Here is a 24,757-nt window from a genome sequence, read left to right on the forward strand (position 1 = left end):
CCATCTTCCTTCTGACATCCAGGCTGTCCGTGGTTATTCCTGGGCATAAGCCAAGCTAATTTCAAGAGCTTTGGGAGGAATTTATGGTTTAACCTTGAAGCAAGGATGATAATAGTCCCTTCCTAAAACTATCACCTCCCTCTTCTGGGGCTGAAACTGCCTTTGTAAAGCTAATGAAAGGCCACAAGTTTAGGATTGTGGGAGGGGCCTGAAGTCTGCTAAAATGTAGGCCTGGTTTCTACAATCCCTTACTGCTCGGGATTCATGTAGTCAGAGGTCACAAGATTTGCAACTTCCCGAATTGCACCTATAGATAGTATCAGTATTGCAGAACCTAAGATTAGCTTTTTGAGATGTTTTTCAGAGTGAACCCACCCCAACCTGTGACTCAGGACTCAACTGGTTCCTGTGGCCCCACCCTGAGGCAGACTCAGTGCTTGAGGACCGTTTTCCACACACCCTTATGATTTCATCCCCAGTCAATCAGCAGCACCCATTCCCTAGTCCCCTGCCCACCAAATTGTCCATAAAAAAACCCTAACCGCTGAGCCTTTGGAGAGACTGATTTGAGTAATAACTCTGTCTCCTGTGTGACCTGCCAGGTGTCAATTAAATTCTTTTCCTGTCGTGCTGCAATCTTGATGAATTGACTTTTTGTCTGTGCAGTGGGCAGGAAGAACCCGACGGTCAATGACAAGCTGAAGAATGATGAGATTCATACATTTGGAAAGGAGAGCTTTATTTCTCATAAAAGATTTCAGCCTGCAGGGTGGCCATTCTGACAGGCAGGGAAGCACTGCCTCTGGCCAGAAGCCAGAAACGGACACTTCCAGGGAGGGGCAAAGGGAACAGGAATCTTTGCAGAGTAGTGTGTAAATATACATATTTAGCAAGCTACAGGAGGAGTCATGAATATTTTTGAAGAGAGAAACATACACAACCACAGTGAAGCTTCAGGCCCCTTCATGAGGGTCACGTCATCTGGCCAGAACCACTCCATGATTAGTGATCTCTTATCAGTAAGGAATACTGGTCAATTGTGCTGAAACTGCAAATGGGAGGGTTATCAGCGGTGTAGTCTTTAGAAAGAGCTGGTTTCCATCAAGCTCTTAGCAAAGAAAACCTAATGGTAGTTAGCCAAGGTGGCCGTAATAACAGGTGTCTCACCTCCCATCTGTCATGGGTGACAACTATCTTCAAGGTAACTCTGGGATCTCCTTAGCCCGTCGAGGGTTCGTGCAGCCACTTGGGGGTCTTTGGATTTCATTTTCACTTCTCAGAGGACAGGAAGAAAGGCTCTAACATGGGGAATCCTGAGAACTGCTGGTGTCTGTTAACTATGCCTACAAGTTATTTTTCTTATGTCACACTCTTCCAGACATGTTCTTATTTCTCATTTCTGATTTCTGTAATACACATACACTGATTTCATAAAATGTTTATAATTAGCAGAGGAGTCCAACACTACCATTAAGCCGTTTTGCTTAGCTGAAATCAATTTCTTGGAGGAGTAAGTGTTATTCTTTACTTTGTAAACTGTAAGGGCCCAAACCAACGTACTTCGTAAAATTATCCACAATGAACACACGCAAATGTCAAAAGGCCATCATTTAGCATCTGCCCTCGTGCTTCCGGGTCCGTCACGTGTTACTGCCAAGCAGGCCGCGCATGCGCGCTGCTACTCCGCCGGGCCTACGTGACACGAGGTGAAGCGGCAATGGCGGCGGACGAGGGCTGTGCCCCCGGCTCGCCCCGTCGGGAGCCACGAGTAAGGCGAGTGTCCGACGCCAAGCTGGCTGAGCGAGCCCGGCCGCGGCCTCCAGGCCCCGTGACCACCGGACCGAGCACCCTGGAACGGCCACGGCTTGGCCTCGGGACAGTCCGCGCGCTCACCGACTCCCTGGTGAACGCCGCTTGGCCGCCGCCACCGCCGTCGCCGGACCTGCGAGAAGCGGAAACCGGCGCAAGAACCCGGTCCCGCGGCGCCGTACGTGGATGAAGCGGCGCTCCGCCCCGCGCGCTCCGATTGGCTCTGGGGCCTGGCCCGCCCCTTCTCGACAGTGTCATTGGCCTAGACAAAGCCGTAAGGGTGGGGAATCCTATTGGCCCAGGGGTGCGGCTTGTCCTCTCCCGGTGCTCTCATTGGCCGAGTGCGGCCGTGGGGGGTGAGGCCGCATCAGGGCAAGACAACAAAGGGCCGCGGGCGGCGGGCGGCGGTGTCCCAGTCTCCCGGTGCTTCCCTTAGGCTGAGGCGCCCGGCCTCCCGCCCGCAGCGCTCCAGATGAAGTGTGAGCACTGCACGCGCAAGGTGAGCGCCGCGGGCCCGGGAGGCGCGCGCCTGGTGCCTGTCCTGTGGGGCTCTGGGCGGCCGAGGTTGGCGGCCCGGGCCCGCCGCTTGCTCGCCTCAGGGCTCTTCAAGGCGCCCCCGGCCTCAGCACCCTGGGCCCGCCCGGCGTGGAGGCGGCCGGCGCGGGGTCCGCTGCGCTGTGGGGCGGGCTCGGTCTTAGCGGTTCTCCCTAAACTTGTCCATCTTTCTCACGCCCGCGAAGCGCGGAAACGAACGGAGACCGAGCCTCTCGTGCCGCGCAGCACAGTCCGAGTAAACACCGGTCGTGGCGGGAATGATCAGAAGCGTTTCGAGGGGTTTTTAGGCGTTTTCGAACGTGTCCCGCTGAGGGTCACCGAGCAGCCGGTGCAGGGGCGGAAGCGGGTGACGGCTGCTGACCGGCGCCTTCCGCGCTTGTCTCCAGGCCGTGGCAACCACCGCGCAGCGCACACAGGAGGGTTTTGTAGCTGTTTTTTCCGAAATGGGCTCCCGTGGATGCTGCTCTGTGGCTGGCTCTTCTGTGGGTGACACCGTGGCAGGAGGCTTCCGAGCTTTCAATGGGTCCTTCATCCCCGGTGGTGACTGCGTCGTATTCTAAGTACACCTGTGTCCAGGCGAATTCACCTAGACAGGGGAGGCTACTGTTGCTTCTGCTTTTTTATTATTGCAGACAATAGAGATGTGTGTGCGATCTTAAGTACGTGTGCTTTTGTGTCACTAGAAAGGATAGAAGGCCAGGCGCGGTGGCTCAAGCCTGTTATCCCAACATCTTGGGAGGGGAGGCCTCGTTGGGTGGATCACGTGAGGTCAGGAGTTCGAGACCAGCCTGGCCAACATGGTGAAACCCCCTCTCTACTAAAAATACAAAAATTAGCCAGTTGTGGCAGTGCACGCCTGTAATCCCAGCACTTCGGGAGGCCGAGGCAGGTGGATTACCTGAGGTCAGCAGTTCAAAAACCATCGTGGCCAAAGTGGCAAAACTCCGTCTCTACTAAAAATACAAAATTTTACGGGCGTGGTGGTGCACACCTATAATCCCAGCTACTCAGGAGGCTGAGGCAGGAGAATCGCTTCAACCCGGGAGGAAGAGACTGCAGTGAGCCGAGATTGTGCCCCTGCACTCCAGCCTGGGTGAGAGTGAGACTCTTGTCTAAAAAATAAATTAATTAATTAATTTTAAAAAAGAAAGGACAGAAATACATGAGCTTCATTGATTAGAGTATGCACGTTTTCTTAATGGAGACGAATTAAAAGTTCATTAATAATGTTCCTTTGCTTTTTTAAGGAATGTAGTAAGAAAACAAAAACTGATGACCAAGAGAATGTGTCAGCCGATGCACCGCGTCCAGCCCAGGAAAATGGAGAGGCAAGTAGATTTTTCAGTTTTGTATCAGCACAGAGTAAAATGCTGCTGCTGTTTTTCTCTTTGGGGGCTAACAGCATCATGCACATCACTGCTTTAGAGAAGACTGAAGTACAGCCGGGTGTAGTGGCTCACGCCTGTAATCCCAGCACTTTGGGAGGCCGAAGTGGGCGGATCACTTGAGGTTAGGAGTTTGAGACCAGCCTGGCCAACATGGTGAAACCTTATCTCTGCTAAAAATACAAAAATTATCCAGGTATGGTGGTGCACACCTGTAATCTCAGCTACTCAGGAGACCAGGGCAGGAGAATCGCTTGACCCTGGGAGACAGAGGTTGCAGTGAGCTGAGATTGCACCACTGTACTCCAGCCTGGGCAACAGAGTGAGATTCTGTCCCCAGAAAAAAAGACTGAAATAGGCTGGACGTGGTGGCTCACGCCTGTAATCCCAGAACTTTGGGAGACCGAGGCAGGCAGATCATGAGGTCAGGAGATTGAGACCATCCTGGCTAACACAGTGAAACCTCATTTCTACTAAAAATACAAAATATTAGCCAGGCGTGGTAGTGGGCGCTTGTAGTCCCAGCTACTCGGGAGGCTGAGGCAGGAGAATGGCATGAACCTGGGAGGCGGAGCTTGCAGTGAGCCGAGATCGTGCCACTGCACTCCAGCGTGGGCAACAGAGCGAGACTCTGTCTCCAAAACTGAAGTAAACTTGAAGGGGCTAATAAAGACGTGTGTGAGACAGTCCATCGGTGGCACAAGGCCTGTCTTCTCAGAACACACCCATACCAAAACACACTGCCTTGGGAACAAAGAAAACGTGGTGTAATATTGGATTTCTTCTTTTACTTTTTTTTTTCCCCTTTTGAGACAGGGTCTCACTGTCACCCAGGCTGGAGTGCAGTGGCTCACTGTATGGCTCACTGCAGCCTCAACCTCCGAGGCTCAAGTGATTCTCCTGCCTCAGCCTCCCTAGTAGCTGGGACTGCTGGTATGCACCACCATGCCCATCTAATTTATTTTTTATTTTTATTTTTTTGTAGAGATGGAGTTCCATTATGTTGCCCAGGCTGGTCTTGAACTCCTGGGCTCAAGTGATCCTCCTGCCTCAGCCTCCCAAATTGCTGGGATTATAGGCATGAGCTACTATACCAAGTCCCAGCTGAATATTTTTTAATAGTAAGTTCCATTCTATAAAATGGGTATTGAGATATGTAATTTATAAAATAACTCAAATTTCGTGATTCTGTAGTTAATTTTTTTAATAGTTTCCTTTTTTTTTTCTTTCTTTCTTTCTTTTTTGAGACAGAATCTGCCTCTTGTTGCCCAGGCTGGATTGCAGCGGTGCAATCTTGGTTCACTGCAACCTTCGCCACCCAGGTTAAAGAGATTTTCCTGCCTTAGCCTCCCAAGTAGCTGGGATTACAGGCGTGCATCACCACGCCCGGCTAATTTTTTGTATTTAGTAGAGACGGGGTGAAACCATGTTGGTCAGGCTGTTCTCAAACTCCTGACCTCAGGTGATCCACCCGCCTCGGCCTCTCAAAGTGCTGGGATTACAGGCGTGAGCCACTGCACCCGGCCTCTTTTCTGATTCAGTTCTTGTTTTTAAATTATCCTTAGCTAGTAGCGATGGTTTCTGCTTATTGGATACATACCCTGAGCCTGGTTCTCAAGAATGTGATTTTATGGCCAGGCATGTTGGCTCACGTCTGTAATCCCTACACTTTGGGAGGCCGAGATGGGTGGATCACCCGAGGTCGGGAGCTCAAGATCGGCCTGACCAACATGGATAAACCCCGTCTCTACTAAAAATACAAAATTAGCTGGGCATGGTGTGTATGCCTGTAATTCCAGCTACTCAGGGGCCTGAGGCAAGAGAATCCCTTGAACCCAGGAGGTGGAGTTTGCGGTGAGCCGAGATCACACCACTGCACTCCAGCCTGGGCGACAGAGTGAGACTCCGTCTCAAAAAAAAGAATGTCATTGGCCGGGCGCGGTGGCTCAAGCCTGTAATCCCAGCACTTTGGGAGGCCGAGACGGGCGGATCACGAGGTCAGGAGATCGAGACCATCCTGGCTAACACGGTGAAACCCCGTCTCTACTAAAAAAATACAAAAAATTAGCCGGGCGAGATGGCGGGCGCCTGTAGTCCCAGCTACTCGGGAGGCTGAGGCGAGAGAATGGCGTAAACCGGGAGGCGGAGCTTGCAGTGAGCTGAGATCCGGCCACTGCACTCCAGCCTGGGCGACAGAGCGAGACTCCGTCTCAAAAAAAAAAAAAAAAAAAAAAGAATGTCATTTTACGTGCAGTCTCATTTCATGCTCAGAGGAAGCATTATCTGTAAGCCTGGCCATTATTCCTGTTTTACTGAGTGAAGGATGTTGGGAGAGGTTAAGGTCATTCTACCCTTAGAAAGTACTGGTACCAATTTATAAATGGAGAGTTGGCAATATGGCAGAAGCATATTTTTTCCTTAAGTTCAGTAGTCCTGATATGTTTAATCTGAGAGGTTTTCTGGTTGCCCTGTGTGCTGTGGGGACTGTGGGGCTTAGGGAGCAACAGGGCCTGAGACAAGCACTCAAAGAGCTCGCCACAAACAGAAGAGAGGTAGGGTGCATTGGAGTCCTGGAGGCAGCTGGGGCCAGTGCGCTTAAATGGCCGGCCCCAGGGGCCTCCGTCACCTGCCCTCTGGTTGTGACATCTTGAACAGATATCTAAGCCCTGTGAGTCTCATTTCCTTATCAGAGGCCTGGGGAGTAGGGTTACTTCCCTCCCAGGACTGTGGTGAGGATGAGATAACGTGTACACAGCCTAAGCGGGCGCCCTTCCAGGTCAGTGATGCACACAAGGTGAGAGGAGTTGGGTTAGGGTTAGTGGAGTGGACCCTGAAGAGTGGTCAGAATTCAGGGTGGGAGTCTAGGGAAGGGCACTGGCACCAGGCAAGAGGAGGGTGTGGACAGACATGCTCTAGGGAGAGACAGTGGCTCCCCTTGGCCAGGTCAGTGACAGTGCAGAGCTGTGGAAACTGTGAGGGGATGACTCAGGTGTTTGTTTTAGGGCAAGTGATAGAGGTAACCAACTTAAGCTGGCTAGAGTAGGGGGAAGAATTGCAGGAAGCCACTTGGGTGGCAGCTTTGAGAACCTAGGCAGAGGTGGTGGGCCTGGACAAGTCTGCCAGAGTGGTAAAGACAGAACAGAGGACATAGTGCAGGGAAGGGAGTGCAGTTTTAGCTCCACAGATACTGGGCCTTCTACAGTGTGTGAGTCTGGGGTTTGGTGAGGAGAGCACTCTGCTGGAAATGCAGGTGGCAGGGCTGCTCTGGGCAGAGTGAGGCCAGCAGCCTGATAAAAGGAAACAGGGCTTCTGCAGAATGCATGAGTGTGGAAGGCAGCAGGAATAAGAAGAAAGAATGTGACAAATGAGGAGGGAATAAGACCTGGACCATGAAACCTTATGGAAGGACTGGGTTATACACAGCGTGTCTGGTGGCAAGGCAGGGAGGAGGCACTGCTGGGTGAGGGGTGCAGTTTGGTCATGGGCACCTCGATCCGGATGGGCTGTGGAGGCAGAATTCATGCAGCTGTGGGCACCAAATGTTTGGAGTGGAGCAGTAGCTTCAACTCACTTGGAACTTGTTAGAAGCACAAACTCTTGAGCCCCATGTGGACCTCCTGAGTGCCCGTCTGCAGCAGAACAAGATCCCAGGGTGAGTGGGCTGCACAGAGACACGGGGTCATGCGTAGACAGGAAGCAGAGGTGACACCCGAGCTGCCGTTCACAGCACGCTATGGAAGGAGGGGGCACATCCACAGCTGCCTCCTGTCAAATCATGTTTTAGAGAAAAACAAATGCATGGACTACCTGAGGAGCTTCTGTAATTTATTGACATTACTCCTGTAAGCGTCAGAGTGTTCATACGTTCATCCACCAGCTATTTATTGAGCATTGTCTGTGTGCCGTACCTCTTGGAGGTGCTGGGGAACAGGAGAACAAGACAGTGTTCGAGCTTTCATGAGCTTACATTTTAGCGAGGAGGGACAGATTCCTGCTAGCAGTCAGCAACATGAGTACAGATGGGTGGAGGGGGGGTGGCGCTGTTTTAGCAGGTGTTGGACATCCTCTCTGCTGAAGGCCACCTAGGGCGAGCCTGGGGCTCTTAGAGGTTGCTTCATGCAGAGGGATGACGAGAGCAGCAAAGGCCAGTGGGGCGGGACGTGTGGAGACCAAGGGGGCTGTGATGGGACCCGGGCAGACAGGGGCCACTGGCTTTGCTCAGGCCCTCTGTGTGAGGGGCAGCTGTCTGAGCAGAGCAGAGGTGTAGTTTATGTTTTAGCAGATGTGGGGGACACAAGGGCCAATCAGGAAGGAGAAGCTGGAGGGGATCAAAGAGTGACTCTACGTCTAGGTCAGGATGAGCATCTTGTTACATGTCCAAGTGCAAACCCAGAGCCAGCACTGAGTTGTAAAGTTCTGAGCCTCGAGGGAGAGGCCAGGGCTGTGGGTGGCCTCAGGGAGCCGTGGGATGGTAAGCTTAGGGAGCACAGAGCTAGAGGAGCAGTCAGAGGGCTGGATCACAGGCACCAAAGAGGAAGGGGTCTAGGAGGAGGGAAGGGCCAGTGGGGTCAGCTTCCAGAACACAGGGGTCATTTACTTCCTGCCACATGATGGTCTAGGGCTGGGTTCCACCTTTGTCATCTGCATGGTTCCCTAGTGTCATCGTGGGCTTGGCCCTGGGTCCTGTGTCCCTCCACCACCTTGAGCTGCTCAGTGGCAGAGACTGTCCTGCTTCTAGCCCCTTGAGCACCAGGCCTGGACCCTGGTATTGTCTCCGGTGTTTACTGTGAATTCGTATACGGGTATTACCCTCCCTAAAAAAGCACATTAAAGAGTATTTGTTGAATAATCGTGCTGAAACGTTACCTTCCTTTCATAGAAGGGAGAATTCCACAAGCTGGCTGATGCCAGGATATTTTTGAGTGACTGCCTGGCATGTGACAGCTGCGTGACTGCAGAGGAAGGAGTCCAGCTTTCCCAGCAAAATGCCAAGGACTTCTTCCGCGTTCTGAACCTTAACAAGGTAAGGCATTCAGGGCATTTGCTGATGCTGGGGAGCCGACCTGGAGGTCGAGGTGAGTCCTGGCTTCCTGTACAGAAGCCTCTGCTGGGACAGCGGATGCACATCTCAGCCTTTTCCCGGTGTTGCTAGCGTCCCGCTTTGACCTTCTTCTAATCCTCTCCATCAAGAGCAAAATCCCTGCACAATTTCATGCTCCCTTAATGATGGTCAGGCAATGGTGGGGGACTGGCACCACCCCTCAGGCTCCTGTGGCTTAAGCAGGGCCTCTGCCTGGTGAGGTCAGGTAACACGGGTGTTGGTGATCATGCGGGCAGCACAGAGCCGGAGCTCCTGCTGTTCTGCCTCTGCTGCACGTTTTCGGACACGAGAGTTATATTCTAACAGACCAATCAGCTTGGGGCAAGGCAGAGACACTCCAAGGAAGTAAAAATTCCCAAAGCTCCTTCCTTCAGCTCGTCCCTGCAGACCTCCTATACAGAACTAGAAGTGCCACTTGTCTTTCTGTGAGACAGGTTGTATTAGTCCATTCCCACATTGCTGCAAAGAACTACCTGACACTGGGTAATTTATAAAGCAGAGAGGTTTAATTGACTCACAGTTCCACAGGCTTTACAGGAGACATGGCTGGGGAGGCCTCGGGAAACAATCATGGCAGAAGGGCAAAGGGGAAGCAAGCATGTCTTCACGTGGCAGCAGGAGAGAGCAACTGAAGGGGGAGGTACTCCACCCTTGTAAGCAACCAGATCTTGTGAGGACTCACTATCACGAGAAGAGCAAGTGGGAGATCTGCCCCCATGACCCAGTCACCTCCCGCCAGGCCCAGCCTTCGGTTTCACATGAGATTTGGGTGGGGACACAGGGCCAAACCATATCACAGATGAAAGAGAAAGAGACAAAGGCAGATGAGGCTGAAAAGCACTTCTTGGTTTCCATGCTGTCACCTCCAAAGGAAGCATCAGCATCCTACCCTGCCCAGGGTGTAGGAGCCCATTCACAGTAGGTAGTGTGCTAGAGCAAGGTAGGGGCCTCAAGAAACACTGACTGGCGCAAGTGTGGTGGCATAGGGGACAGCCAAGGAGCCTTCTCGCGTTTGCCATTTACCCCCATGGCATCTTCTGGACAAGTCATCCAGCATCGATTAGATCACAATGTTTTTCTTTTTGAGATAGGGTCTCACCCAGGCTGGAGGGCAGTGGTGCAATTTTGGCTCAGTGGGAAGACTCAGGGGATCCTCCCACCTCCGGAGGCTCCCTGTAGCCTCCAGAGCAGCTGGGACCACAGATGCATGCTATCACACCTGCCTAATTTTTGTATTATTTGTAGAGATGGGGTTTTGCCATGTTGCCTAGACTGGTCCTGAACTCCTGTGCTCAAGTGATCCTCCTGCCTCAGCCTCCCAAAGTGCTGGGATTACAGGCGTCGGCCACCATGCATGACCTAGATCACACATGCAGATAGAGACACGTGTTCTTTGTGTTGCCAGCATTTGTCGTGTCTGGGTGCACACTGACTTACATGCAGTTGCACGGGAGCTCCATTAGCAAGCAGCAGGCTGCCTGGTTAGGATGGTCTGAACCAGGAGATGCCACCCCCATCAGCCAGGTTCGCCATGCATACCCATCCCCACCTGCTCACCCTTGGCCTTTCAGGGAACAGAATGGCTTTAGCCATTTTGTTATATTGTACAGACTTAGTGGATGCAGCTTTGCAGACTACTAGAGACTTAATTCTGTGGTATCAACGGTTTTTGCAAAAACACCCTTGAAAGTGTCTGTGTCACTTTATACTTCCCTAAATGATATGGGCAAACAGCTGTGTGCAGCCATCCTGGTCACATTCAATATCAAATTCAGTTTTTTCCAACCCGATGCATAGAAAATTGTATCTCATTTGCATTTTCCTGCTTATTTAGAGAAGTTGGTTGCCCCAGATTATGTTTATTGACAGTTTATATATAATTTTATGCTGCTTGTCCAGTCTACAACTTATATTTTAGTACGGTATAGATGTGGATACATTCTTTCTCCTTTTTTTTCTTTTTTGAGTTGGAGTCTCACTGTCTCCCAGGCTGGGGTGCAGTGGCGTGATCTCAGCTTACTGCAACCTCTCCTTCCTGGGTTCAAGAAATTCTCCTACCTCAGCCTCTCAAGTAGCTGGGATTAAAGGCATGTGCCACCATGCCCAGCTAATTTTTGTATTTTTAATAGAGACAGGGTTTCATCATGTTGGCCAGTCTCAAACTCCTGACCTCAAGTGAGCTGCTCGCCTCGGCCTCCCAAAGTTCTGGGATTACAGGTATGAGCCACCATACCTGGCCGGATACATTCTTTTCTATTCGAAAAAGTCAAATTGTTCCAGCATCTTCTGTTCTTCCCCCATTGACCTGAAATATCCCATCTCTCTCATATATTGATAGATGTGCGTCCATTTCTTTCTTTTTTCGGCCTTCGCCTTGTTGGCCAGGCTGGTCTTGAATTGCTGGCCTCAAGTGATCCACCCGCCTTGGCCTCCCAAAGTGCTGGTATTACAGGTATGAGCCACTGTACCTGGCCGCCTTTTTTTTTTTTTTCTCCCATTACTTCCACCCCACCCTCCTGCTGCGTGTCTATTTTTTTATTCTTTTTTGAGATGGAGTCTCGCTCTGTCTCCCAGGCTTGAGTGCAGTGGCGCGATCTTGGCTGACTGCGACCTCTACCTCCTGGGTTCAAGCAGTTCTCCTGCCTCAGCCCCCTGAGTAGCTGGGATTACAGGTGCACACCACCATGTCTGACTAGTTTTTGTATTTTTAGTAGAGGTGGGGTTTCTCCCTGTTGGCCAGGCTGGTCTCGACCTCCTGACCTCAGGCCATCCACTGGCCTCGGCCTGCTGAAGTGCTGGGGTTACAGGCATGAGCCACCACATCCGGACCTTGACTCTTTTTATCTGAACCTGTCTTCTATTGCACTGCCAATATCTAGTTTTGGTTTAAGGATATTGATAGCCTTGTGGTTTTATGCTAGTTTATGCAATATTTTTTTAGAACAGTTTGTACATGAGGCTTACTCACAAAATGTCTTGGGCCTGGTTACTTTTCTTTCTTTTTTTTTTTTTTGAGTTGGAGTCTCGCTCTGTCGCCCAGGCTGGAGTGCAGTGGAGCGATCTCAGCTCACTGCAACCTCTGTTTCACTGCAACCTCCACCTCCTGGGTTTAAGCAGTTCTTCTGCCTCAGCCTCCCACAGTTCTGGGATGACAGGTGTGAGCCACCATGCCCAACCAGGCTGATGACTTTTAAGAGGCATCTTTGGATGCCATTTTAGTGTGTGTGTTTTTTTATTGTTGTGTAGTTATTTCAGTTATTCATTGGCCAATGTTGTAATTTGTATTTTCCCTTTAAAATTATTTATTTTTTCCAGATACTCACGTTTACCGATATAACATTGTTCCTGAAATTGACAAAGTCTCTTAGAGCTGTAGTTACGTCTCTTTGAAGACAGAGTATCAGCCAGGCCAGATGGCTCATGCCTGTAATCCCAGCAGTTTGGAAGGCCGAGGCAGGCAGATCACAAGGTCAGGAGTTCGAGACCAGGCTGCCCAATATGGCAAAACCCCATCTCTACTAAAAATACAAAAAATTAGCTGGGCGTGGTAGCAGGTCCCTGTAATCCCAGCTGCTCGGGAGGCTGAGGCAGGAGAATCACTTGAACCTGGGAGGCAGAGGTTGCAGTGAGCCGAGATCGATGGTACCACTGCACATTAGCCTGGACAATAAGAGTGAAACTCTGTCTCAAAAAAGAAACAACAATGAAAAAGGAACAGAGTATTACTCTGTCACCCAGGCTAGAGCCTAGAGCGCAGTGGCTGTGGCTGTTGCTAAGTGTGATTATAGGCTCTGCAGTCTCGAACTCCTGGCCTAAGCGATCCTCCTACTTTAGCCTCCTATGTAGCTAGAACTCTAGACATGCACCACTGACACCAGCTCATGTTTCATTTTTTAAATCCTGACTTCTAAAAAAATATTTACCAGAAGCGCAGACCTCACCATAATCCTGACTTTTTTTCTTCTTTTTCCTTAATTACGTTTGCCGGTGTTTGTCTATTTTATTAGTCTTTGCATAGACCATCCATTACGTTGTTCTGAATTTCTTATTAAGATGTGTAGCTTTTACTCCTTGTGTAATCAGCAGATACCTGACATTCTCTATTTCTTCTTCCAGAAATGTGATACCTCAAAGCACAAAGTGCTGGTAGTGTCTGTGTGTCCTCAGTCTTTGCCTTATTTTGCTGCTAAATTCAATGTCAGTGTAACTGATGCTTCCAGAAGACTCTGTGGTTTCCTCAAAAGTCTTGGTGAGTCATCCTTTGATAAATTGGGGATGTATAACTTGAGTTTATAAGTGCCCTTTTTAATCTAAAGTTCGTTTTTCAAGGATGCAGGGTATATAAGCAACTTCCAAAAGAGTCTCTTGGAACGTAAAAAGACTTTGTCCTGTGTGTCATGAAAACCCAGCCTCTGATCGATGGTAGACGAGTGTCACTTTTCTCCTTTGCTGTGCACAGACGGGTGTTTTGTTACACAATGGGAGCTGACCCCTCTGGGACCAAACAGTGACTGCCTCTGACAACATGGACAGGGACACTGGGAGATTCCCACACTGGCCCAGCAACCTCCAAGTCACCCCTTACCCCCAGAGGGTGTATTTGATAAACAGTCACTTCTGAAATGATTAGTGTCTGGTTTCCCAAGAAGCTGGCTAAAGAGCAGAAAGGAAATGGGCTTGTGTCCTTTACCTGAGGAATGAATGAAAGGTAGAAATTTAAGAATATAATCAAAGAACTCGACGTCAGCACTGGAATAACACTGCCTGAAATGTTGATGCATGATGCTTCTGCGTCTTCTGCTTTGGTCAAACTGGAACTGCCTCCCTCCATTTGCTTATAGAGGGGCTTTTATAGCCTTGAGCATCCTCATAGCATGATGGTCAGTGTGCAAGTTCAGAAAAGGAAGACTGAGCGAGTTGCCAAATAAGAGTTTGTTGGCTGGGCACGGTGGCTCAAGCCTGTAATCCCAGCACTTTGGGAGGCTGAGGCGGGCGGATCACGAGGTCAGGAGATCGAGACCATCCTGGCTAACATGGTGAAACCCCGTCTCTACTAAAAAATACAAAAAACTAGCCGGGCGAGGTGGCGGGCGCCTGTAGTCCCAGCTACTCGGGAGGCTGAGGCAGGAGAATGGCGTGAACCCGGGAGGCGGAGCTTGCCGTGAGCTGAGATCCGGCCACTGCACTCCAGCTGGGGCCACAGAGCGAGACTCCGTCTCAAAAAAAAAAAAAAAAAAGAGTTTGTTGTTGTTGTTTGTTTGTTTTTTGAGATGGAGTCTCGCTCTTGTGCCCCAGGCTGGAGTGCAATGGTGCGATCTCCGCTCACTACAACCTCTGCCTCTTGGGTTCAAGAGATTCTCCTGCCTCAGCCTCCTGAGTAGCTGGGATTACAGGTGCGCGCCACCACACCCAGCTAATCTTTGTATTTTTAGTAGAGATGATGTTTCACCATGTTGGCCAGGATGGTCTTAATCTCTTGACCTCGTGATCCACCCACCTTGGCCTCCCAAAGTGCTGGGATTATAGGCATGAGCTGCCGTGCCTAGCCAAAAGCTTTTATTATTCTACAGTGGCTTTTAAAAATTGTAGGCCGGGCGCGGTGGCTCAAGCCTGTAATCCCAGCACTTTGGGAGGCCGAGACGGGCGGATCACGAGGTCAGGAGTTTGAGACCATCCTGGCTAACACGGTGAAACCCCGTCTCTACTAAAAAAATACAAAAAGCTAGCCGGGCGAGGTGGCGGGCGCCTGTAGTCCCAGCTACTCGGGAGGCTGAGGCAGGAGAATGGTGTGAACCCGGGAGGTGGAGCTTGCAGTGAGCTGAGATCCGGCCACTGCACTCCAGCCCGGGCGACAGAGCAAGACTCCGTCTCAAAAAAAAAAAAAAATTGTAAATATTGGTCAGGTTTGGTGGGTCATGCCTGTAATCCCAGCACTTTGGAAGGCCAAGACCAGAAGATTGCTTGAGGCCAGGAGCTCGAGACGAACCTGGACAACATAGCAAGATCCCATCTCTGCTAAATAAGTACATAGATGTAGACATATTGATTGGGAATTACTGGTGAAATAAAATAATATTTGGAATAAGGATCATTAGGACAGGCTTGAAGTCTGAGCAGCAGCCTGAGGGTCCTGATGCTCCCTGTTCCCCAGGTGCCTGGGCTCTAACAGGGCCTGGTCATCTAGCACATAATGTGCTGCCGCCAAAACCCAGCTACAGCAACAAGTGCGCACACATTAGGTCGCTCCTTCATGCTTGTCATCATAAAGCCTTGGGTTATAGGTTAGTTTTACTGAAGATCAAAGTTGCCAAATGCTATATTTTCTCATGATGAAATCTCTTATTTGGGGATCGATTGTTAAAATTATATAATGGAATATTATATATCAATAAAATGTATCCACAGTAAAATTGATTTCTTAATGTAATATTTTAAAATTTATAATATTTCTTTTTCTTTTTTTGAGATAGAGTCTCGCTCTGTCGCCCAGGCTGGAGTACAGTGGTGCCATCTCGGCTCACTGCAAGCTCCACCTCCCAGGTTCACGCCATTCTCCTGTCCCACCACCACGCCCGAGTTATTATTATTTTTTTTTTTTGGTAGAGATGGGGTTTCACCATGTTAGCCAGGATGGTCTTGATCTCCTGACCTCGTGATCTACCCATCTCGGCCTCCCAAAGTGCTGGGATTATGAGCAACTGTGCCCGGCCTAATATTTCTTATAACTAGTTGCATTTTCTCTCAGCTTTATTACCTGGGAAGGGGGAGAAACAAAAAATTTAAAATTAAAAAATTCAGGCTAGGCCGGGCGCGGTGGCTCAAGCCTGTAATCCCAGCACTTTGGGAGGCCGAGACGGGCGGATCACGAGGTCAGGAGATCGAGACCATCCTGGCTAACACTGTGAAACCCCGTCTCTACTAAAAATAAAATACAAAAAACTAGCCGGCGAGGTGGCGGCGCCTGTAGTCCCAGCTACTCGGGAGGCTGAGGCAGGAGAATGGCGGGAACCCGGGAGGCGGAACTTGCAGTGAGCTGAGATCAGCCACTGCACTCCAGTCCGGGCGACAGAGCGAGACTCCGTCTCAAAAAAAAAAAAAAAAAAATTCAGGCTGGGCACGGTGCCCACGCCTGTAATCCCAGCACTTTGGGAGGCCGAGACGGGCGGATCACGAGGTCAGGAGATCGAGACCATCCTGGCTAACACTGTGAACCCCGTCTCTACTAAAAAATACAAAAAATTAGCCGGGCGTGGTGGCAGGTGCCTGTAGTCCCAGCTACTCAGGAGGCTGAGGCAGGAGAATGGTGTGAATCTGGGAGGTGGAGCTTGCAGTGAGCTGAGATCACGCCACTGCACTCCAGCCTTGGCAACAGAGTGAGACTGTCTCAAAAAAAAAAAAAAAAAAAAGAAATCAGTATAAAAATGTAAACCATTATAAAAGTATGCCCAGCCATTCTGTACTTTTACTGTACATTCTACTTTTAAACACACCAAGAACCATCACAGACTGAAATTTAATTTGCCTGTGAATTGGAAGAGAATGCTGTGGGTATGTTATAATATTCCATTAATTTATGTATGGAGTGAGGTGTTTTAAAATGTAGATGTAGAGAGAGAAGAAGCACGAGAGAGAACATACATATTTCATTGTGAAAAATGATACATGTTCATTGTTTACATAAAAAAAGATAAAGCACATAGTCGGCCGGGCGCGGTGGCTTAAGCCTGTAATCCCAGCACTTTGGGAGGCCGAGACGGGCGGATCACGAGGTCAGGAGATCGAGACCCTCCTGGCTAACACGGTGAAACCCCGTCTCTACTAAAAATACAAAAGCTAGCCGGGCGAGGTGGCGGCACCTGTAGTCCCAGCTACTCGGGAGGCTGAGGCAGGAGAATGGCGTAAACCCGGGAGGCGGAACTTGCAGTGAGCTGAGATCCGGCCACTGCACTCCAGTCCGGGCGACAGAGCGAGACTCTGCCTCAAAAAAAAAAAAAAAAAAAAAGATAAAGCACATAGTCTTGAACTTACGCCATTAGGAACAGAAAAGAACCAAGGCTGATTTTATTATCATAGGAGAGATGCCTGTAGAATTTACGCTTTAAGTTTGCTTCTTAAACGTGAGAAAGCAAAAATGAGTAAGAATGAGGAGGTATTGGCGGGACGCAGCAGCTCACGCCTGTAATTCCAGCACTCTGGGAGGCCAAGGTGGGTAGATCACCTGAGCCCAGGAATTCAAGACCAGCCTGGCCAACATGGTGAAACTTCATCTCTACTAAAAAATACAAAAATTGGCCGGGCATAATGGCAGGCGCCTGTAATCCTGGTTACTGGGGAGACTGAGGTGGGAGGATCACTTGAACCCGGGAGGCGGAATTGCCATGAGCCGAGATTGTGCCACTGCACTGTGGCCTGGGTGACAGAACGAGACTCCGTCTCAAAAAAAAAAAAAAGAGGAAGCCTAAAAGTAGATCTTTTCGTAGGTGCTTTAAGCTGAACATGCTCCTCTCTCCTGCAGGGGTGCACTATGTGTTTGATACGAGGATAGCTGCGGATTTTAGTATCCTGGAGAGCCAAAAAGAATTTGTGCATCGCTATCGCCAGCACAGTGAGGAGGAACGCACCCTTCCCATGCTGACCTCTGCCTGTCCTGGTGAGTCCCTGGAGGTGCCAACAGAGGTTTCACAAGGTTCTGCAGGCGCTGGATGAGGTTGGAGGCAGACAGACCCATCCCACCCAGACTTGTAGACCAGGAGGGAAGAGCTTGGCCTGATTCACAGAGGGCATTTGATGTTTAGGGACAGCCAGTTTAGTTTTTCATCAGAGGTGCCACACTGTAGGCCGGGCGCGGTGGCTCACGCCTGTAATCCCAGCACTTTGGGAGGCCGAGACGGGCGGATCACGAGGTCAGGAGATCGAGACCATCCTGACTAACACGGTGAAACCCCGTCTCTACTAAAAATACAAAAATTAGCCGGGCGCAGTGGCGGGCGCCTGTAGTCCCAGCTACACGGGAGGCTGAGGCAGGAGAATGGCGTGAACCCGGGAGGCGGAGCTTGCAGTGAGTGGAGATCGCGCCACCGCACTCCAGCCTGGGCGACAGAGCGAGACTCCATCTCAAAAAAAAAAAAAAAAAAAAAAAAGTGCCACACTGGAAAGGCTAGTATGTTTGTTTGTTTTAGTTTAGTTTAGTTTTATTTTAGTTTATTTTAGTTTTAGTTTAGTTTTAGTTTAGTTTGAGACAGAATCTCGCTCTGTTGCCCAGGCTGGAGTACAGTGGCACGATCTCAGCTCACTGCAAGCTCCACCTTCCAGGTTCAAGCGATTCTCTTGCCTCAGCCTGCCAAGTAGCTGGGACTACAGGTGCATCCCACTGCACCCAGCTAATTTTTGTATTATTAGTGCAGATGGGGTTTTGCCATGTCGGCCAGGCTGGTCTTGAACTTCTGATCTCAGATGATCTGCCTGCCTTGGCCTCCCAAAGTGCTGGGATTACAGGCATGAGCCATTGCGCCCAGCCCTAGGCAGATCCTTTGAGCCCAGGAGTTTGAGGCCAGCCTGGGCAACTTGTCTCTATTTTTTTTTTTTTTTTTTTTTTTGGAGACAGAATCTCAGTCTGTCGCCCAGGCTGGAGTGCAGTGGCGTGATCTCTGCTCACTGCAAGCTCCGCCTCCCAGGTTCACATTATCCTCCTGCCTCAGCCTTCCAAGTAGGTGGGACTACAGGCACCTGCCACCACACCCAGCTAATTTCTTTTCGTATTTTTAGTAGAGACGGGGTTTCACCATGTTAGCCAGGATGGTCTCTATCTCCTGACCTCGTGATCTGTCCACCTCGGCCTCCCAAAGTGCTGGGATTACAGGCGTGAGCCTCTGCACCTGGCCAGGTTCTCTTTTATGCCTTAGCCTCTCGAGTAGCTGGGATTACAGGCTAGCGCCACCACGCCTGACTAATTTTTGTATTTTTAGTAGAGATGGGGTTTCGCCATGTTGCCAAAAGCTGGTCTTGACAAGTGATCTGCCAGCTTTGGCCTCCCAAAGTGCTGGGATTACAGACATGAGCCACCACACCCGTCCTCTAATTTTTTTAATAAATATTTTTTAAAAGGAAAAGAAAAATAGGCCAGGCATTACAGCCATAATCCCAACAATTTAGGAGGCTGATGTGGGAGGATTGCTTGAGCCCAGGAATGTGGAACCAGCCTCATCAACAGAGTGAGACCTTGTCTCTGCAAAAAAACAAAAGAAAGCCGGGGTGGTGGCATGTACCTGTAATCCTAGCTACTACAAATCCTAGCCTGAGGTGAGTAGACTGTTTGAGCCAAGGAGTTAGAGGCTGCAGTGAGCTATGACTCCTCCATTGTACTCCAGCCTGGGCGAAAGACTGAGGTCCTGTCTCTTAAGAAAATCTATTTTCTCTTGAAAGTACGATATATCTCAGATGTACAAATTATTATGGAATAATACGGCAAACGTGCATCTATCCTTTGCCAACTTAAAAAAATACAGAATAAGAAAATTTTGACCAGGCGCGCTAGCTCACACCTGTAATCCCAGCACTTTGGGAGGCTGAGGCGGGAGGATCATGAGGTCAGGAGATGGAGATCATTCTGGCAAACACTGTGAAACCCCGTCTCTGCTAAAAATACAAAAAAATTAGCCGGGCGTGGTGGTGGGCGCCTGTAGTCTCAGCTTCTTGGGAGACTGAGGCAGGAGAATGGCGTGAACCCGGGAGACAACGGAGCTTGCAGTGAGCGGAGATCGCGTCACTGCATTCCAGCCTGAGAGACAGAGCGAGACTGCATCTCAAAAAAAAAAATTAAAAAAGAATAAAATTCCTTTACATTGATAATCAGATACTCTCAGAGAGCACTGTTTAAACCGCTCTTTAATTGGTTTTTGGATGCCTGAGTTATAGAAGAGATTTATCACATGCTTTTCAATTCTGGAAAAGCAGAGAGTTTGGATTAAGAAATTTTTGGGGCCGGGCGCGGTGGCTCAAGCCTGTAATCCCAGCACTTTGGGAGGCCGAGGCGGGTGGATCACGAGGTCAGGAGATCGAGACCCTCCTGGCTAACACGGTGAAACCCCGTCTCTACTAAAAATACAAAAAACTAGCCGGGCGCGGTGGCGGGCGCCTGTAGTCCCAGCTACTTGGAGGCTGAGGCGGGAGAATGGCGGGAACCCGGGAGGCGGAGCTTGCAGTGAGCCGAGATCGCGCCACTGCACTCTAGCCTGGGCGACACAGCGAGACTCCGTCCCAAAAAAAAAAAAAAAAAAGAAATTTTTGACGATGCACAAGGGAGTAAGGAAAGAATGGCTATCCTGGCAAACATTACTTAAAAATTATTCTAACTACATGAGGCCTGTGGGAGCATAGGAGAGCTCTATCTAAGCTAGTCGTAGGCTGTATAATTTTTAGGGTTTGGTTCACGTTTCAGTTCTCAATTTATGCTCCCCCCACAATGGTTTCAAATTTTTCTAGCATTTTACATGTCAACCTTTAGTCATTAGGATTATGAGCTAATAAGATAGAACGTTGACATTGTGGTTGCTTAGAATATGGACTTAACTCTCTAGCCATTTATAAAATATAAAGAGGAAATTTACCAACTGTTCTGTGGGCTGCACTGGTTGGCTTGTTATTTGAGCTGTGTCGTTCACCAGCAACCCACGGTCTGCTGTGTTTTCAGCTCCAGGTGGGGATGGGGATGTTAGTGACTCCTTTCGGCTGTATGGTTTGCCTTAGTTTAAGTGATTCACAGATTTTTGTATCAGAGGTCTAAGTATAAACTGTTTGATACCACATACAGCCTTTTACTAGATTGTTGGTATTACATTCAGCTCTTGTGGCATTTTGGGTGTTCTTCCAGGCGTAAAGGAATAATTTCCACACCTGATGGTTTCAGGAGCTGCCTGGGCTCCAGTGACCTGGGAGTACCTGGTGTTTGTGTGCTGAGCCTGCCTCTGTGGTCCCCTTGCTGGAGTACTTTGGTTTTGGGGTCCATTACATGATGCCACACACAACATGGCTTCACAACACCAGTCACACTTGCTTAGTTCCACCCCCAACCAAGGAAGAGGCCATGTGAAATGACAAAGAACTAACGCCGGTGCCCCTGGAGCAGTGGGTTTCTAAATTATAAAAAATTCAGGCGAGGCGCGGTGGCTCATACCTGTAGTCCCAGCACTTTGGGAGGCTGAGGTGGGTGGATCACGAGGTCAGGAGATCAAGACCATCCTGGCCAACATGGTGAAATGCCATCTCTACTAAAAATACAAAAAATTAGCCAGGTATGGTGGCGGGCGCCTGTAGTCCCAGCTACTCAGGAGGATGAGGTGGGAGGATCACTGGAACCTGGGAGGTCGAGGCTGCGGTGAGCCGTGATTGCACCACTGCACTCCAGCCTGGGTAACAGAGCAACCCTGTCAATTATACATATATGCTACATACATACAGCAAATCTCAAGCTAAAATAGGAAGCAAGGGGCTGGTCTGCAGCTGGTGGCTGGAGAAGAGAAAGGATTTGGTGACACATTTCTCAGAAATGCCATCACTGAGAAGAGAGTCTCAGGGCCCCTACCTAGCATTGTGTTCACTGCCACAGGCAGAGGGATCACCATTTCTATACAGATCAGGAGTCCACAGGCGGAGGGATCACCATTTCTATACAGATCAGGAGTCTACCCAGGATTCCCATCAGCAGAGTTAGTTCCTTCAGTGACTCGAGAGTTCCATTCTAGGTTCCATCCCAGTAGGATCTCTCATAAGGAAATCAACAGATGCGAGGAGACTGCAAAAAGTTTGTGAAAGAACAGAATTAAAAGATAAAAAGTATAAACTCTATTTCTTGGCCGGGCGCGGTAGCTCACACCTTTGGGAGGCCAAGGCAAGTGGATCACAAGGTCAGGGGATTGAGACCATCCTGTCTAACACGGTGAAACCTCATCTCTGCTGAAAATACAAAAGCTAGCCGGGCGAGGTGGCGGGCGCCTGTTGTCCCAGCTACTCAGGAGGCTGAGGCAGGAGAATGGCGTGAACCTGGGAGACGACGGAGCTTGCAGTGAGCGGAGATCGCGCCACTGCACTGCAGCCTGAGTGACAGAGCGAGACTCCGTCTCAAAAAAGAAAAAGATAAAAAGTATAAACTTTATTTCTCAACATAAGCTCCATCCTGGTCACTTTTTTTATTTTCTATTTTATTTATTTATTGAGACAGAGTCTCGCTCTGTCACCCAGGCTGGAGTGCAGTGGTGTGATTTTGGCTCACTGCAACCTCCACCCCCCGGGTTCAAGTGATTCTCCCACCTCAGCCTCCTGAGAAGCTGCGATTGCAGGCGCATGCCACCACGCCCAGCTAAGTTTTGTATCTGTAGTAGAGACAAGGTTTTACCATTTTGGTCAGGCTGGTCTCAAACTCCTGACCTCAGGTGATCTGCCCGCCTCAGCCTCCCAAAGTGCTGGGATTACAGGCGTGAGCCACTGAGCCTGACCAAGACACATTTTTTTTTTTTTTGAGCTAGAGTCTCGCTCTGTTGCCCAGGCTGGAGTGCAGTGGTGCAATCGCAGCTCACTCCAACCTCCGCCTCCCGGGTTCATGCCATTCTCCTGCCTCAGCCTCCTGAGTGGCTGGGACTACAGGCGCCCGCCACCACTCCTGGCTAATTTTTAATTTTTTGTGTTTTTAGTAGCGACGGGATTTCACCATGTTAGCCAGGCTGGTCTCCCAGGCTGGTCTCAATCTGCTGACCTCGTGATCCGCCCGTCTCGGCCTGCCAAAGTTCTGGGATTACAGGCATGAGCCATCATGCCTGGCTAGATTTCTTATATTTTAAAAAGTGTGCAGTGGTTGGGCTGTTAATTTCTAGTCAGTAAGAGAAGTTGGGCAAGCATGTGGCTGCTCTCCCCTGAGTGGTAACTGTGTGTCCTGGCTGCAAAGACTCTGTAGCTGGCCAGGGGGTTTCGCACGGTGCAGCCTGGGCCACTGCTCCTGCTGCCCTTCAGTGCTTGTTCCCTTTCACCTTTTTGGGGGACCTGTTACCCCGACTCTTAGTTGTCTGTCGGCCTTGCAGGGACGCTCCCATTTCCCAGTAGCCTCCAGGCCTACAGGTTCCCATGACCCACAGCTGGGCCACAGAGGATGGGTTTTGGGTCCAGCACGAGCTCCTGGTAAGGCCTGGGGAAAAGGTGTCCTGGCTTCACCCTGGGGCGGCAGGGACTCAGTGTTCCCTGGTGCGTGGCAGGAAGGTCCAGAGGAAGCAGTAAGGAGCTGACCTTGGACCCTTCTCTCCCCAGGCTGGGTCCGATATGCCGAGCGTGTGCTGGGCCGTCCCGTCACTGCCCACCTCTGCACCGCCAAGTCCCCCCAGCAGGTGATGGGCTCTTTGGTGAAGGATTATTTCGCCAGACAGCAGGTAAGCTGACCTCTCTCTGGAGGGCAGGAAGGGCAAGTGAGGGAGGACCATGGCACAGGGGCCCAGGTAGGGGGGGTTCCCCATCTGTCCGGTGTGGTCACGGCCCCCCAGGTGAGCAAAAAGGAAGCTGTGGCTTCAGGAAATATTAGCAGTGCTGTTTCTCACCAACGCCCATCTCTGTTCCTACCTTCCTTCCTCTTACAACCTCTTTCTTTCTTCTTAACCTTTTCTGTGGCATCTGGTCGTTCTCGTGGGCCCATTCGGGGTAGACATGCTGCCCACCCTGCTGAGAATGAGACCCAAGACCTTGCCCAGAGATGCTGCCTGCCTGCTGTTGGGACGCCTCAACCAAGGAGGCCTAGAATGGCCTGTGCCCAGAGGCCGAGGGCCTCTATCATTTCGGGAGCCTAACCTGGCCTCTGCCCTGGCCTTTTCCCTCAGACCATGGGCATCACATGACTTCCTTAGCCCCTTCTGTGAGATTCTGCAGGGGCCGTGATGCTGTCTTCCACTTGATGGAGTGAGTCCCGGCCTGAGGCTCCTGCGTGCCCCCTGCCTCAGCCCATCATGTTCTCCCTTCCCACAGCTCTCTGTGGCCCCCAGGTCCTCCCAGAACTCCCTGATGTCTCCAAGGCCACCCTCAAAGGGACCCTAATCCCGTGGTTTATTCTCCAGTCGCTGGCATGCCCCACACTGCTCTTCTCAATCAGACTTTACACCTCCCTCCAGGGGAGCAGCCACGTCCGGGCACTGTGGTAACCGGAGTAGAGGGCAACATCAGGATCTTTCAGACATGTGAAGTCAGCCTAAAAGGCACACATATTTGGCAGCCTTGTTATTTTAGCAATAGGCAGTGTTTTCTTTCTACCTAGTTTCTTTCTACCCATAAAGTCATAATCTGGCAAATGGTAAACATGATGTCAGACAGAGTATACGCGTTCAGTTTAGACAGGACCAAAAGATGAGCTATGGGACTTTATGTCTGTCCCTTGCCCTGCCCCCACCTGAAGAGAGCCATGTGTTTCTAGGTCTTCCACGTGCTGCCCTCTCCCCTGGCTGAAGCCCAGAGCTATGTGTCCTCCTGTAGGTGCTGTGAGGGGCAACTGCAGAGACGCGGCCTCCAGCAGCTCCTCGCCGGATACAACTGCGACCAGGGGCGGGTTTCCTCTTTCGCTCCACCCCTGCCCTGAATGGGGCCTTTCCACCCAGACCTCACCACAGGATCACTTGGCAACTGCTGGCTTCTGGCTTGCCACCAGTTCCCGCCCAGCCACAGGCACTTGCTCTGTGTGGCAGGGCTCCCGGAGAGGGGTAGCTTGGGTGGGCATCGCTTGGGAAGATTCAGGAAAGCCTGTGGGTGAAGTAGCCAGCACACACACACACACACACACACACACGCGCGCGCGCGCACACACACTTGGGCCTCCCACAATGCCAGACCAGCAACAGCTCCACGCCAGCTGGACCTCTTGCCTGTTTTGTCCCACGTGCACAGG

General features: G+C 50.4%; 1 protein-coding gene across 2 annotated transcripts in view; it reads left to right on the top strand.

The window, feature by feature from the left end:
- Nucleotides 1-1,685: 1,685 nt before the first annotated feature.
- Nucleotides 1,686-24,757, top strand: part of NARF (nuclear prelamin A recognition factor) — a 30,754-nt gene continuing 7,682 nt past the window's right edge. Inside the window, exons 1-6 of one of the 2 annotated variants that reach the window (XM_033181712.1) lie at nt 1,686-1,987; nt 3,612-3,692; nt 8,629-8,772; nt 12,967-13,099; nt 17,366-17,500; nt 23,143-23,261. In XM_033181712.1, coding sequence (XP_033037603.1) covers nt 1,718-1,987; nt 3,612-3,692; nt 8,629-8,772; nt 12,967-13,099; nt 17,366-17,500; nt 23,143-23,261 — 882 coding nt within the window. In that variant the 5' untranslated portion in view covers nt 1,686-1,717. Of the gene's footprint in view, nt 1,988-2,036; nt 2,309-3,611; nt 3,693-8,628; nt 8,773-12,966; nt 13,100-17,365; nt 17,501-23,142; nt 23,262-24,757 lie in introns of those variants that run through there. The other variant, XM_033181713.1, reaches the window with a different exon arrangement.

This window comes from Trachypithecus francoisi, unplaced genomic scaffold, assembly GCF_009764315.1.
Source record: "Trachypithecus francoisi isolate TF-2019V2 unplaced genomic scaffold, Tfra_2.0 Lachesis_group20, whole genome shotgun sequence".
NCBI classification, from domain to species: Eukaryota; Metazoa; Chordata; class Mammalia; order Primates; family Cercopithecidae; genus Trachypithecus; species Trachypithecus francoisi.